General features: G+C 41.5%; 1 protein-coding gene across 3 annotated transcripts in view; it reads left to right on the top strand.

Moving 5' to 3' along the window:
* Magi2 (membrane associated guanylate kinase, WW and PDZ domain containing 2) overlaps positions 1 to 13,208 on the top strand; it is a 1,451,928-nt gene that overhangs the window by 411,090 nt on the left and 1,027,630 nt on the right. For all 3 annotated transcript variants that reach the window (XM_023724303.1, XM_023724304.1, XM_004639270.2), the window contains exon 2: positions 816 to 932. In XM_023724303.1, coding sequence (XP_023580071.1) covers positions 816 to 932 — 117 coding nt within the window. The remainder of the gene's footprint in view (positions 1 to 815; positions 933 to 13,208) is intronic.

The following is a 13,208-nucleotide window of genomic DNA, read 5'->3' as shown; positions in this document are numbered from 1 at the left end:
AGTTTTTTAAAGTTTTGTATAATCCTACTTATTTAAATCCATAGTACTACTTTACAATGTGAAAATCTTGAAGGCATTATGCTAACTAGCATCACAGAAGGCAGATATTATGCGATTCACTTAGACGTGGAACCTAGAGTAATCAAATCTAAAGAAAGACCAGAACAGCAGCGGCCAGGGACTGCGAGAGGAAGGGACATGAATACGGAAATGAATAAACAAGCAAAGAGTCTTTTTGCCCTGCAGTGTGCTACATTATGTGATTTCAATTATTATATTTGAACATATAAATTTTACCATAGTTTTCACTCAACACGAAGAATATATTCAAGAATACATGCAGGGCTGGAGAGGTAACTCGGCGGTCAAAGCGCCTGCCTGGCAAGCGCAAGGTCCCGAGTCCAGCCACCAATACTGCGTGTGCTGCAGGTCCCATGCTGCGTGTGGGCCACTGAAACTGGGTGTGGTGGTACATGCCTGTAATCCCAGTGCTGGGGAGGCTGAGACAGGAGGATCATTAGGAGTCTGAGGTGCGTAAAAAGACCCTTTATCAAAAACAAAGAATGAAACAGAAACAACAACAAAAAAGAATACATGCTCAGCACTGAACATGAAGGACCAGATAGGCAATGATTATTTCAGTAAAAGTCATCTGTTTTGTTTTATTATTAAAACAATAAATATTCCAGAAAGTCAAAAGAACAATTTTTTTCAGTATCTTTTCCAGTAAGCTCATGAGAATTTTCATAACAAAGTCAAATGATATTCTTGATGTATTTTCCAAAATCCTTCACTAAGAAATGTTATTGTTCTAGGAGGAATCGTTGATAAAGATCTTCGTCACTACCTCAACTTACGATTTCAGAAGGGGTCTGTGGACCACGAACTCCAGCAAATCATTCGAGACAACCTCTACCTCCGCACCGTGCCGTGTGAGTACGATGGGGGACAACATTTTCTCCCTGTGATAGTAGAGAAACACACAGCGTTGCAGCCATTGTTTAAAAGAAAGGTTAAATCCTGCTGATTGTTGTGGGGTGGACATTTGAAAAAGAAAGTGGATTTGAAGTAGAGAAATTTTAAATGCAAATGCTTTCCCCTGTGTTTATGTGGTTTGTGACAAAGTTGTGGACAGAAGAAACTGGTGCCTTTCAGGCTATAAAGCTCTAACTTAACACTTCTCAAGTTAGTATGAAGACGTAGAACTCCTAGTCTGGACTTTGGTGATTCAGAGTGAATCGATTGAGGTTGAACTCCACAACAGCTGGCAGGAGAAAGCAAGCTCAATTTCTTAGTTGAAGCAGCTGTTTCAGAAAGAGAACCTACACTGGAGACTCCTTTTTGCTCTGCAGCATAGGAGCTGTCCTCTCCCCAGTGCAGAGGACACGTCCGCGGGGGCGGGGGATGCTGCTGCAGGCTGGAGCACAGGTCTCACGCGCAGCCCACGGAAACCCGCGGGCCTCCCTTTCTGATTTTCCCTTAAGAGAGGAATTGGCAAAATGAAGAAAAAGCACAAATAAAATTCTTAGTGCCTATTTTTACCTGATTTGAGAGTCCTCTGTTAACTTTAGGACAAATGAAGGACTTTTCTCAAATTCAATTTTCTTTAAGGGAGAAGCCAGACACTTTCTACTCACTGAAAGGCTGGTCTGTGGGGATGGTCTGTGTTCCTTCTGCATTAGTTCCAAACTTTAATAAATTCAAAGCTATGGACTCTGGAGGCTTAATATTAAAGGAAAAAAACTTGGCTGGGGAAAATGAAACAAGCAAAACAAACAACCAACAAAGATTTTTGATATCTAGAGTTGAATCACCAGTACTACGTAAATAAAATATATGGGTGAATGTACTGAAGTAGTGAAAACACCCACAGAGGCGTGATGGATGGGTAAACACCCAACCTTTCAACCAGCACACATTGTAGAAAGAATGATTAGGGGTCCAGGGAGATGACTCAGTAGAATAAATGCTTGCCTGGCAAATGCAGGGTCCTGAGTTCAATCCCTGGTACCGCAAAAAAAAAAAAAAAAAAAAAAAAAAAAAAAAAGAAGAAGAAGAAGAAGAAAAGGGATGGATTATCAGCCATATTGTTACTAAATGTTCATCAAAATGAAAATGTCACAGCACCACTACTAGGTATTCCAAAATGAGAAAGCTTGCCAGTTGCCAACTTGTTGGTCAAAATGATAGCTCTTGCTGTGTGTGCTCAGAAAAGGAATAGACTTTTGGACTCTTGCTGAAGAGTTGAGAAACGTGCACTCTTAAACTTATGAGCTTGCAATCCCAGTGATGGGCATGGGAAGATGAATGAAAAGGAAAGGACTGAACTATTTATAAGGTAACGCGTGGACACATTTTCAAAGCTGTGATGTTGTCAGTGAGGCTGTGTGAATTTATCTTTTGTGACATGAAAGAAAGGAGATCTGAAATACTAAATAAAGAATCCAGGCACTTTATTATGTTTTAAAGCTGAGGGAAATTGATAAGAGGCTGACACTAAAGAATACTTGTAGTCCTTGCTAAGGAAAACGACATAAATAAGAAAATCGCAATTAAATATGTAGATAATAGGAGCAAATTTTGCATTAATTAATTACCTTTTTAAACAAAGCATTTCTTTTGAGTACCAAAGAAGGACTGTGAAGGGAAAATAAATAAGAAGGTAAAATATCTAGAAATAGGAGCAAACATAGAGTTTTAAGATGTGATTTTGGAAGAAGGACATAAATTCAATTATAAGTCCTTGAATAGCTCCTGTACAGAAGATAATTAGAAACTCAATGAATCTGAATATTATGATGAAACAATTATTCTTTGGGTTATTTTTTCAGCCAGCACTCCTAATAGCCAGTTTCAATGGCACCATTCTCTAACAGTGCTTTATCAGTGAGTAACTGTGAGAAAATTTTGAAGTAGAGATGGTTCTGATTTATACTCTTAAAACCCAGTCTTATACTAATGAGTTAGAACGGGCCAATCTACGATCTTCACTCAGCGTATCTTTTAATGAAGTGTTCAGATGTTTTCAGAGTATGCCATAGAAACGTGTGTATAGTATGAAACGTCCTACCATCATGGCTTAGAAACTTAAATTAGATCCAGCGTGATCTCTTGGTACTGAGTGTGGAATCATACCTTTTACACATTCTCCTAGGTGAAAATACTCTTTTTGATTCTCATGAAATCAGCACGATAAAAGGAAAATGTGTTCTGGAGGAGCGGACCGTGTCCCCATGCAAGCATGCATTAATGTGTACTGTTCCCTCCCACAATGGCTCTGGTGCCGGGAACGAGTCTTTCTTAACTTCATAGAAGCGAAACTGTAGTTCATTTAAAATTATGTGATGGGCCGGCCAGATAGCTTAGCGGACTAAAGCGCCTGCTTCAGGGGAGCACAGCTGCCGGGCGGGGTTGGATCCCCGGTGTGCTGTGCCTGCCCCGCCCCGCCCCAGGGGCGCACTGAGATAGCGATTGAGTCTGGGCGTGGTGTCATGCGCCTGTAATCCCAGCACTTGGGAGGCTGAAAAGAAGAGGATCACTCCAAGTCCAATCTACATAGTAGGACCCTGTAGACCCTGTACGCTGTGTCCTAAATACATTTTTTTAAAAATATATGTGAAAAAGGACTAATCTTTTCCACAAAAAAGAAAAAGCAGTTCTGCCAGCTATTTGATATTACTTCTCTGCCACTGACTACAACTAGAAGCAAGGAGTCAAGTCTGGGCGCCGGGCTGGTGAGGGCCAGAGAAAGTTGGTGCGGTCAGCGGCGCTTAGAGCAGCGTGAGTCCCGGATGCACACTGCAGGACGTGTCTGGCTCCGTTCTAAGCTCCTCAGGTGAGAGAGGTCCTTAGCCTAGGTCTCCTGTGGGCTTTCCCGGCACATGATACAGCCTCTGCGGGCATTCATTTACAGTCAGCAAGGTGCAGCCGCATTTGGCTTCGCTGCTTCCCCAAAGAGGAGCTCAGCACCTATTTCTTTAAAAAAAAAAAAAATTCTTTTAAAAAACATATATCTAGATAAGGAATGAACTCTCAGTCATAGAGATGGAATTATTGTGCATTGAATGAGTGACATGTGATGCACAGGCAAACACAGACAGACAGACAGACAGACACACACACACACACACACACACACACACACACGGCGTTTGCTGAAATCACTTCATCATGCCTTAAAGCAGATCACAAAGAAAAGACCCTTGAGAAGTGGCTCTTGATATGTTCTGTAGACCACAACAGGCCAACCCCATGATGAGTCACTGAAGATCTGAATTTGCGCTGGAGCGTGTGGCTTTCTCTTGCTAATTGTGTAACTAGTACTGGGCAAACAAAGATTTCCAGAAGGCATATACTAAGAAGGGAAAGCGACTGCTGTGAAATGGACACTGTGAACCTATTTCCTACTGTTAAGATTTCGTACTATTTAAGATTTTTTATGCAATTGAACCTCAGATAAAAATGAAGAAATGACTAGGAGGCAGTACTGTTGGGTCCTAGAATGTGATACAGAATAATGGGGGAAAGGGCGACTCTAGTACTCCACAGAGGGCTACACTCATAGTATAGTACAGCGATGAGGACGCTCCCCACGGTACACGGAGCACAAGGCTCGCAGCATGCAGAGGGCAGCTGCGGAAGCTCTGGTAGCAGCTTTTGCTCAGAGACTACCCAGGGCAGTCTCGTCACCACATGCTAGGTGCATGAAGCTAAGGCAGCATTCATTACCCCTGGAGTAGGTCGGGGAAAATTCCTAGAAACAATACTGACAAATATTGGATTACTGTGTAAGGTTTTCAAGAGTAAGAATAAAGTTTATTTTGGTTTTAATATTCTACTTAGTGTAATGATTACATATATTTAATTTGAGTCCAATCAACTGTAATTAGCCTGGCTATGCTCTTAAAAACGAAGAAAGTAATCACTCCAATCAGTGGATGAAGTTCTTGTTCTTTCTTCTTTTTTAAAAAACAAATCTTTTATTTGTTTATTTGGTCCAGGGTCTCACTATGCACCTTGGACTCATAGCGATCCTCCTGTCTCAGCCTCCCCAGTGCTGGGATTCCAGGTGTGCGCCACCATGCCTGGTTTCAGCGGCTAGCATGGCAGCCTGGCATGTGGTACCTGGGATTGAACCCAGTCCTTGTGCTTGCCAGGCAGGTGCATAGACCACTGAGTCATCTCCCCAGCCTTCTTGTCCTTTCTCTTTGACATTATATATTAGAGACAGTGATTAATCTTTGCAGAAGGTATGAGCACAGATAGAAATCTTAGATGCTTTTCCCTGTAGTGCCACATGACATGGTAAAGGACTTTGGGGCCAGTTTTGAAATTTTCAAAATGACATGGGAGATGGTTAAAATGAAACTTGCTCCCAAGCACTATACGTATCATTTAGTGAGATGGTTTTATTAAGAAATATCTTAAATTGATTTGAACTCAGCAGAAATGCCAGTGTACACCAAGTGAAAGAGAAGATCAATGAAGCTGAAGTCTAGAACTGTTCTATGCAAAGTGAATAAAGTGAAAATCAGAGACAAGATATAAGAGTAATTACTTAATGGAAGATGCGTTTCAGGGCTACCTCCCAGTGCTGCCTTCCCATATTTAAGTGACCTCAGTTAGCAGCACTTCATAAGAAGCCTTCATAAGAAGAGTTGCCAAAGACAAAACTGCAAGGCTTCACAAATTTTCTGATATTTAGGCCAAATGATCTTTCACAGAAAATGAGACAGAGATAGGATCTTCACAAGTTCAGAGGAAGTTATGAGAAGGTCTTCCGTTAAGAGCAGGTACAACACAGCGAGAGTGGTGCCCATGCAAGAAATCAACGTTTTGGGGGCTGGGGAGATGGCTCAGTGGAATAAGCACTTGCCTGGCAAGCGCAAGGGCCTGAGTTCAATCCCTGGTTCAAAAAAAAAAAAAAAAAAAAAGAAAGAAAGAAAGAAAGAAAGAAAGAAAGAAAGAAAGAAAGGAAGGTTCTTTACTTGGTTATATAACACCAAGTAAGACTGGCCAGAAAGAACTGCTGGTGAGTGGCTGATTAGGTCATCAAACAGAAAGGTGTAGTGGGTCACCGAGATGAGCAACCCCTCTCCTACTGAGGGGAGGACCTTCTCTCAGACGAAGTGGTCACGGAGGTGAGCCAGTTCTCAGAACGTCTGTGAGAAGTGTGGCCTGCAGGCCAATGTGGGAGCTGGCATTCATAGGTGCAGAAGCATCTGATCCAACTGAATTTTCGGCCAACATATGATGACAAGTGTGCATTATACATCTGCTTCAACATTATTCTGGTTGTCTCGGATAAGAGTCCTTAATTTAGAAGCTCTTTTTTGAAATTGTTTTTAGAATATAAATTGAATAGTCTTTCAGAATTATTTCCAAATCAAGTTGCCAGATTTTTATCCTTTGAAAATGCATATAATCTTTTAAGTGGACTAATTACATTTGGTGGTAAATGTTTAAAAAGAAAGTTATTACAAAATAAATATAGTTATTAGCATTATGGACCAAAGGAAAAGGAAATCTATAAATAAAAGCGACTAAATTTCTTGAGAAATTTATAAATTGCCCTGAAAATCTAGACCAGAAGAAAAATGTAGTGCTTTCTGAGCACAGCAAATACTTGGAAGTGTTCTACTCACTTCCTCATTCAGATAGGTGCCTGCTTGGTATGGTATATGTGTTCGTCCTTTTTCAAAAGTTGTAAGAGGCTCACATTCTCTTCCTTCTCACTGAAAATATTAAGATCCAGTTTCATGCACATATGTGACAGTACTATAAATTTTCTCTTCTGTTCATCGAACAGAATGAATGTGTCTTTTTTGGTCAGATAGCAGCATCCCTTGAGTTGGCTGACAGAATAGTCTAGAGGGAAATGGCTTGAGGATATTGCTTAAAATGGAAAGTCAAGGGACATTAGAAGTGATTGTATTGATGTATCCATTTGATACCACACGGCTCTACTCTTAGAATAAAGCTACCTGGGTAGCACAAAAGAACTGCAGTAGACACCAACAGCAACAGTCTTGCAGGTGCTCCCAACCATAAAAACTCCACTTGCTCTGACTCAATTGGCTTTTAAGTTGTGGCCCCATCCTTCTTTGGTTTTCCTCTTTGCTTTAGATTTTTTGTTTTTACTGTTCCAAAGAGGGATACTCCACAGGAATCCTGGTTTCCGGCCCCGAGAGGAGTGCATAGGAGGAGCACGTGTGCATCCCGGGACTCCAGTGCTCCCCTCTGTGGCCCCTAGGTGAGCGCGGATGCTGACACCTGTTCATCCACCTCTAAAAAGGACACTCATTACTTTAATAGAAATGAGTTCAGGGCCGGCCAAATAGCTCAGCAGATTAAAGCGCCTGCAAGCAGGCGCAGGGGCTGGGGGTTTGATCCCTAGGCCTGCCGTGCCAGCCCCATCCCCGGGGGCACAATGAGACAGCGATTGAGACTGGGTGTGGTGGTGCAGGCCTGTAATCACAGATCAAGGGAGGCTACAAACAGACGGATCGCTGCAAGTCTGATCTAGTAGAGAGACCCTGAACACTGTGTAGATCCTTTCTTAAAATAGAGGGAAAGAAAAGAAAGAAAGAGAAAGGAGGTCATAGCTCTGAGTGCTGGGACGCAAAAAGGCTGTCATCTCTTGTTGTACACCCTGCACTATTTCAGGAAAGAGTGGGGTTCGGGCAGTTCAGGCCTACCCAACTTTCCAGGCACCTGATTAGTTCCTAGGCCATGGGATGATTGTATAAGAAGCTGAAGGAGGTAGATACACAAATGGCAGTGGGGATATCATAGGGCTTTAAGAGTGGGTTTGTAATAGGACAGCCAGGTTCTGATTCAGTGCATTTGAAATAAACTGCAATGAAAAGAACACTGATTAAAGTCATTGCTATTTTGAGGTCTAGTACACTAGTTTACGTTATTTGCACATGGTAGCTTGGCATAGCAAGTACCAATAAGTGTGGGCTCTATTTATTTGGTGAAATATTTCTCAACTTTTGGGGACCTGCTGCTTAGCTCAGGTGTTTAAGTGCCTGCTCATGCAAATGCAGTCAGGCACAGGATACCATGGTTCAATCCCCAGCTCCGCATGCCTTACCAGACCCGCCCTTAAGGCAGCCTGAGCCAGCCCCCAAAATGAATAAATAAATAAATAATAAATAAATTTTTTAACATCCTTTATTTGGTGACATAGAATTATGGGAGAAGTGCTCATCCCAAAATTGAGAGTTTTCAGGTCTGGACTGGTTTCTCACACTAACTATAGGACTTTACAAAGGTCTTGACCTTCGGTCTCTGGGGTGAGAGAATAGAAAATACAACTCCAGTGCTTATTTCTCTTGTAAAATCCTGTGCCTTTCTGATTCCACTGCCTCGCTTTTACTTTATCTGCATTCAAATCAGTTCCTCAAATTATTCTGAGGATGGAATGCCCTTAATATCCAGCAGGTGTAAACAGTTTATGGAAACTGAAGATACGTCAAATATAGCAGACACCTCAGGGAAAACTGAAGAGGGAAGTTTAAATTAAGTGCGGTTCAGGAGAAAACCAGCCATGCGTGTACTTTCAAATTTTTCTATGAATGTCAAGCTGAAGATGCTATCATAACTCTGATGTTCCTTGAAATCTGCCTTCACTATTCATGAAACTGAAATATCGTCGGGTCATGGTAAGTGGATAAGAAAATAAACATAATGAGAAATACAAAGCCTTTAAAATTGCTCTTCACCTTTGGAATGTGTAATAAGTGGAGACGTTACATAAAGGCTTCTGAAGCATGAGGTGTGTTGTTAGGGAAATGTGACCGTAATCCTTCCAATGAGACGTTTGACATGAAATATGGAGTCTTCCGGAGCTGCACTGTAATACACGTGGCTTATGGGCGTGAACAGCCCTGGTTAGAGGCCCAGACGGACGGCGCTAGCGGGAAGCAAGCTGACCCAGCGCTTGGTGCACTCACGCACGACATGCCACAGACGAGAAGTTTCCGAGGGTCGTAGAGTTGCCCTCATGGGATAATTAAACGTTCAGACTGACACCGGAGGAACAGTCGGCTCAATTACAGCATACAAAGGATCCTGCCTTTCTCAGGCCACTCGGAGTTTACAGCCCGACTGGCTCCTAGCTAGCGCTGCAGTTTCTCTTCCAGGCCGTTTCCTCGCCCTAGCTTGCGGGCCAGTTGCTTCCAGCTGACAAACTCAGCAGCTGTCTCCTCAAGCTTCCTGGCAGGAAGACGGAGCTTCTTACCTCGCTTGACGCCAGCGAGGTGTGCGCATCAGCGGGACTTCCCGACTTCTGCTCCAAGGCGGGGACTGAAGCAGCAAAGTAACCCGACCTGTGTACAGTTGTCATCTCCCACTTCTAGTAGAAATTCTGATGCATCTCGTCATCTTTTTAATTGGCTGAGCCTGTTGAAAAACCATGCAGATCATTAAGGGATTTGCCTATTTGAAGAAACTTTAAGATTTCATGACCTGAATCCAAATCGGATAAGTTATTTTTATCTCAACATGAACTTCTTGGCTGGCCATTAATCAATGAAGAGAACAATGTCTTTTTAGCATGACATTGCCAGAAATATTGAAATATAAAATATCTAAGAGAAAATACATATTTTATTGATAAATATATTATTCTAATACAACTATCACCTTGGTATACAAATAGAATATGTGCAAATAAGTGATTATCTGAAAGCTTTCTTTTATTTTCAGAACATGCTTCTAAGAATTTTTGGATCTCCACTCTACTAGACCTTCTGCCTCCATACCCCCATTCTAATGTAAAGTTGAAGTCATATACAGCTCTGTAAACAGGTGTTATGAATGGTCCCAGTTCCTTACTTTGGAATTTCATAAAAGTACTTTTTTTGCAAATCAGGGTAGGACGGGCAGTAAAATGAGAAGAAAAATGTGCATGATCATCCGCCAAATGTCTATGTGCAAGTTTTACTAAGTGGCTGCATTTCATACACCTCTAGAAATGTGTGTGGTTCTCATTCTTCACACCAGGAACCTTAGGTGTGGAGACCTTTTGGACCCTTCCTCAACCCACACAATTAATAATTGAGTCAAAAAGAATTCAAGTCTATGTCTGTCTCCTGCCAAGATTCATTTCTTGGGTGTATCATGTTATCTCCTTAGTCACTATCACTCTGATTTTTCTAACAGTTCTGAACAAATTTTGGGAAGGTTCAAAAAGTAGAACACTGCTTAAATATGTATCTATTCATTATCGAATATTTCCATAAAAGCAGCATAAGAAAAGTCCTAAAAATAGTGAATTCTATAAGGTCTCCAGGTGGCACTCTTATTTCCATAGTGGCTCTGCATGAGCCCCTGTGTGAATGTCCCCGAAGACTCCAAAAGGCCCAGGGCAGTGGCTGATTGCCCTTAACCAGCCGTACGTGCCTCCTCCCATCCTCAACTGGAGGTGACCCAAAGCCAGGCAGTCAGGCTGTCTGCTCCAGAGTTCATGACGTTGTAGCGTGGGAAAGGACGCTCCTTCTGCTGAAGACAAGCAGCAGCACTCCCTCGCCCACAGAGCTGACGGTGCACTGCCTCGGCTGCCAGCCTCTCAGGTCTCCAGGGCTCTCCCTGGCTCTCTGGGCACAGTGCCATGCTGACCTTAGGTACTGGTTTGATCCATAAGTCACAAATAATATTGAAACAGATATTCATGCTTCGCTCTGTCTGCTCCTCCCTGGCTTCTGCGTAATCACTCTGACTGCACAGCAATCCTGGTGTCCAGTGAGCAACTTCAATAGCTAAGAGGCCAGTGATCACGAAGGCAGGCCTAACTTCTGCCAAGCTCTTATGAGCTGTTTATTACTTTCAGTGTCACAATGCTTCAGGGTGTCCTCTTGTCTATAATGCAAAAATAGTATGTGTCATTCAGGATTTGGTCAGGGGAGTAAAGCCATGCACTATATTTGAAGGAGAAAGTGGAGGTTTAGGGAAGACATTTTTTAGAAAATTGTTGGAAAAATAATAAGCAATATAAGACTGTTTGGAGAGAAGACACTCCCTGGAGGGATTTGCTGCCTCTGAGACCTGCAGCTGGGATCCGAATCTCACCAAGCAAAAACTGCAGGGTACCACATGGTTGCAGTCACTCACTGCCCTTTGATACATAGGAAGCCAGGGAGAAGGCACTAGAACCTTCTGCAGAGAGCACCAAATCTCCAGAGGCTAGTGCTGAAAGTATCACCTCTAAACACATTTCCTTTGAAGGATAACCCAAGATACACAAAAACCCAGGTGTGTGTCTTAACTTTTTTTTTTTTTTTTGTCTTCGTAGTAGTTATTCAGAGGACAAGATGTAGACATGATATCTTGTCCAAACACTATTAGTACAAACCTGTCTTCTCATTGAACTAAGAGAAAGTAACTGTATATCTAGCCTGACTATCTTGTATGTACATATTTTTTTTCACTACAAAATGGTCCTCTATTTATATCCTCCTTTTTTGTTTTGTGTTGTCAGAGATTTACTGACAGGCTGCCTTTTGAATTCTTTGTTTTGGTCCATGAACAGCCAGCTACTTGCAGTGTATAAGTGATTGTTATCTAGAGTGAGTGCAAAGACTTTCAGAGTGTTAATTGAGGTTCTCACTTTTTTTCCTTTAAACTCAGACTCCCAGTAATTAATTTATAGTATGTGAACCCATTAGAAACTGCCCAGGAAAGGCATTTGTTCTTTGGGAAACAAGGAAACTTATGCATATCAGTGCATTCTGGAATTATTCCACTTACAGAATGAGATGTTTTCAATGTATAGAAGAGTCTTTGTTCATTTCTATTCACAATTTTATTATTGAGAAGTATGAATCTGACACTAACAAAATTTAGATCATAATTATATTTCTCAGATGAAAAAGCAATTGACAAAAGTGCTTTCAGAACATAATTTAAATTTGGAGCAAGAAAAGGAATTGTAATTAAAAGTGAGGAGTTGAATATATTATTTGAAGCACTATAGAAAATTAATTATGGTTCGAAGGACAGAAGATGTTTGCAGCCTTGGGTGGCACAATGTCCGGGACCAGAGGGCAGCAGGGCAGCCCCTTATAGGCATGACATCATTTCCATGCCTCAGAGTGCATCAGGGAATCATGTGATGAGTCTTTCACTAGAATGAAATGCAATAAAAATATGCCGAAGAGTAAAACCTGGCTGTGTGCAGTGTGGGGAGCTTGCATCTCTGCCAAAATGTTGAAATCATGTCCATATCTAAGAAAGAAACTCGATTCTATAGTACAAACATAAAATGTAATCTCAGTCTCCCATAGGCCGGATGTTGTACTCTTTATGAATATGGTTGCAGTCATAAAAACTTATCTTCCAACTTCACTTGTAAAAAATGAGGTTGTTAATTCAAAGTGTCACTAGTGCACTTAATAACCTGCTAAATTTAAAGAGATTTTTAAAAGTATAAACTTTTCTATATTGTAACTGACTTTAATTCCGTTCTGCTAATATCGAGAGTTAGTATGTATGCGTGTATGTGTGGCTACTAATTAGGGATTTGTGCCTATTACAAGTCCACCATGGGTGAGGCATGTGTTGCCATCCTCAGTTTACAGATAAGTAAATAATATGTAAAGCAAACTAAAAATATCCACCTTATGTCATATTTAAGATTTATAGGCAGCCTCCAGAGCTCAGGAAATAATAGTTTTGAAAACAACTGACATAATTTGTCTTTGCTTAGCAACAATGACTAGACTGTTGGACTAGATTAAAGATACAGAACAGTAAGGACTGAACACTCACAGGATTAACTGAAGCATATGCATCCAATTTTGGAACTTTGCTTAGCCCTGCCCCACATTTGTTAACAATGAGCAGAGGGAAAAGGCAGAGAAAGAAGTATCGCAGCAGACACTGCGGGATTAAAGGTTTTCTGGGATCAGCCTGTGAAGGTCAACTTGTTGCAATTAGCTGTTTACAGATGCACATTTTCTACCTCAGAATAAATATGAAGCCTTCAATATCTTTAAACAAAACTCTTAGGCCGGGGACAGTTAGTCCACAGGGCTCTTTGTGGCAGTCTGATAGTAAACAGGCTATGGTGATTACAGACAGTTGTCGTGGTCCGTCCTTGCCTGTTTCCAAAGAAGCCTAGAGACTATTAGTCCTGGAGCATTCTTGTTATTTAGAAGGTGGAAACGAGGCTTAGGAAGTCAAATAACTATCCCAGCATAAAT

This window comes from Octodon degus, unplaced genomic scaffold, assembly GCF_000260255.1.
Source record: "Octodon degus isolate 3935 unplaced genomic scaffold, OctDeg1.0 scaffold00108, whole genome shotgun sequence".
NCBI lineage: Eukaryota > Metazoa > Chordata > Mammalia > Rodentia > Octodontidae > Octodon > Octodon degus.
This window is presented reverse-complemented; position numbering and strand designations above follow the sequence as displayed.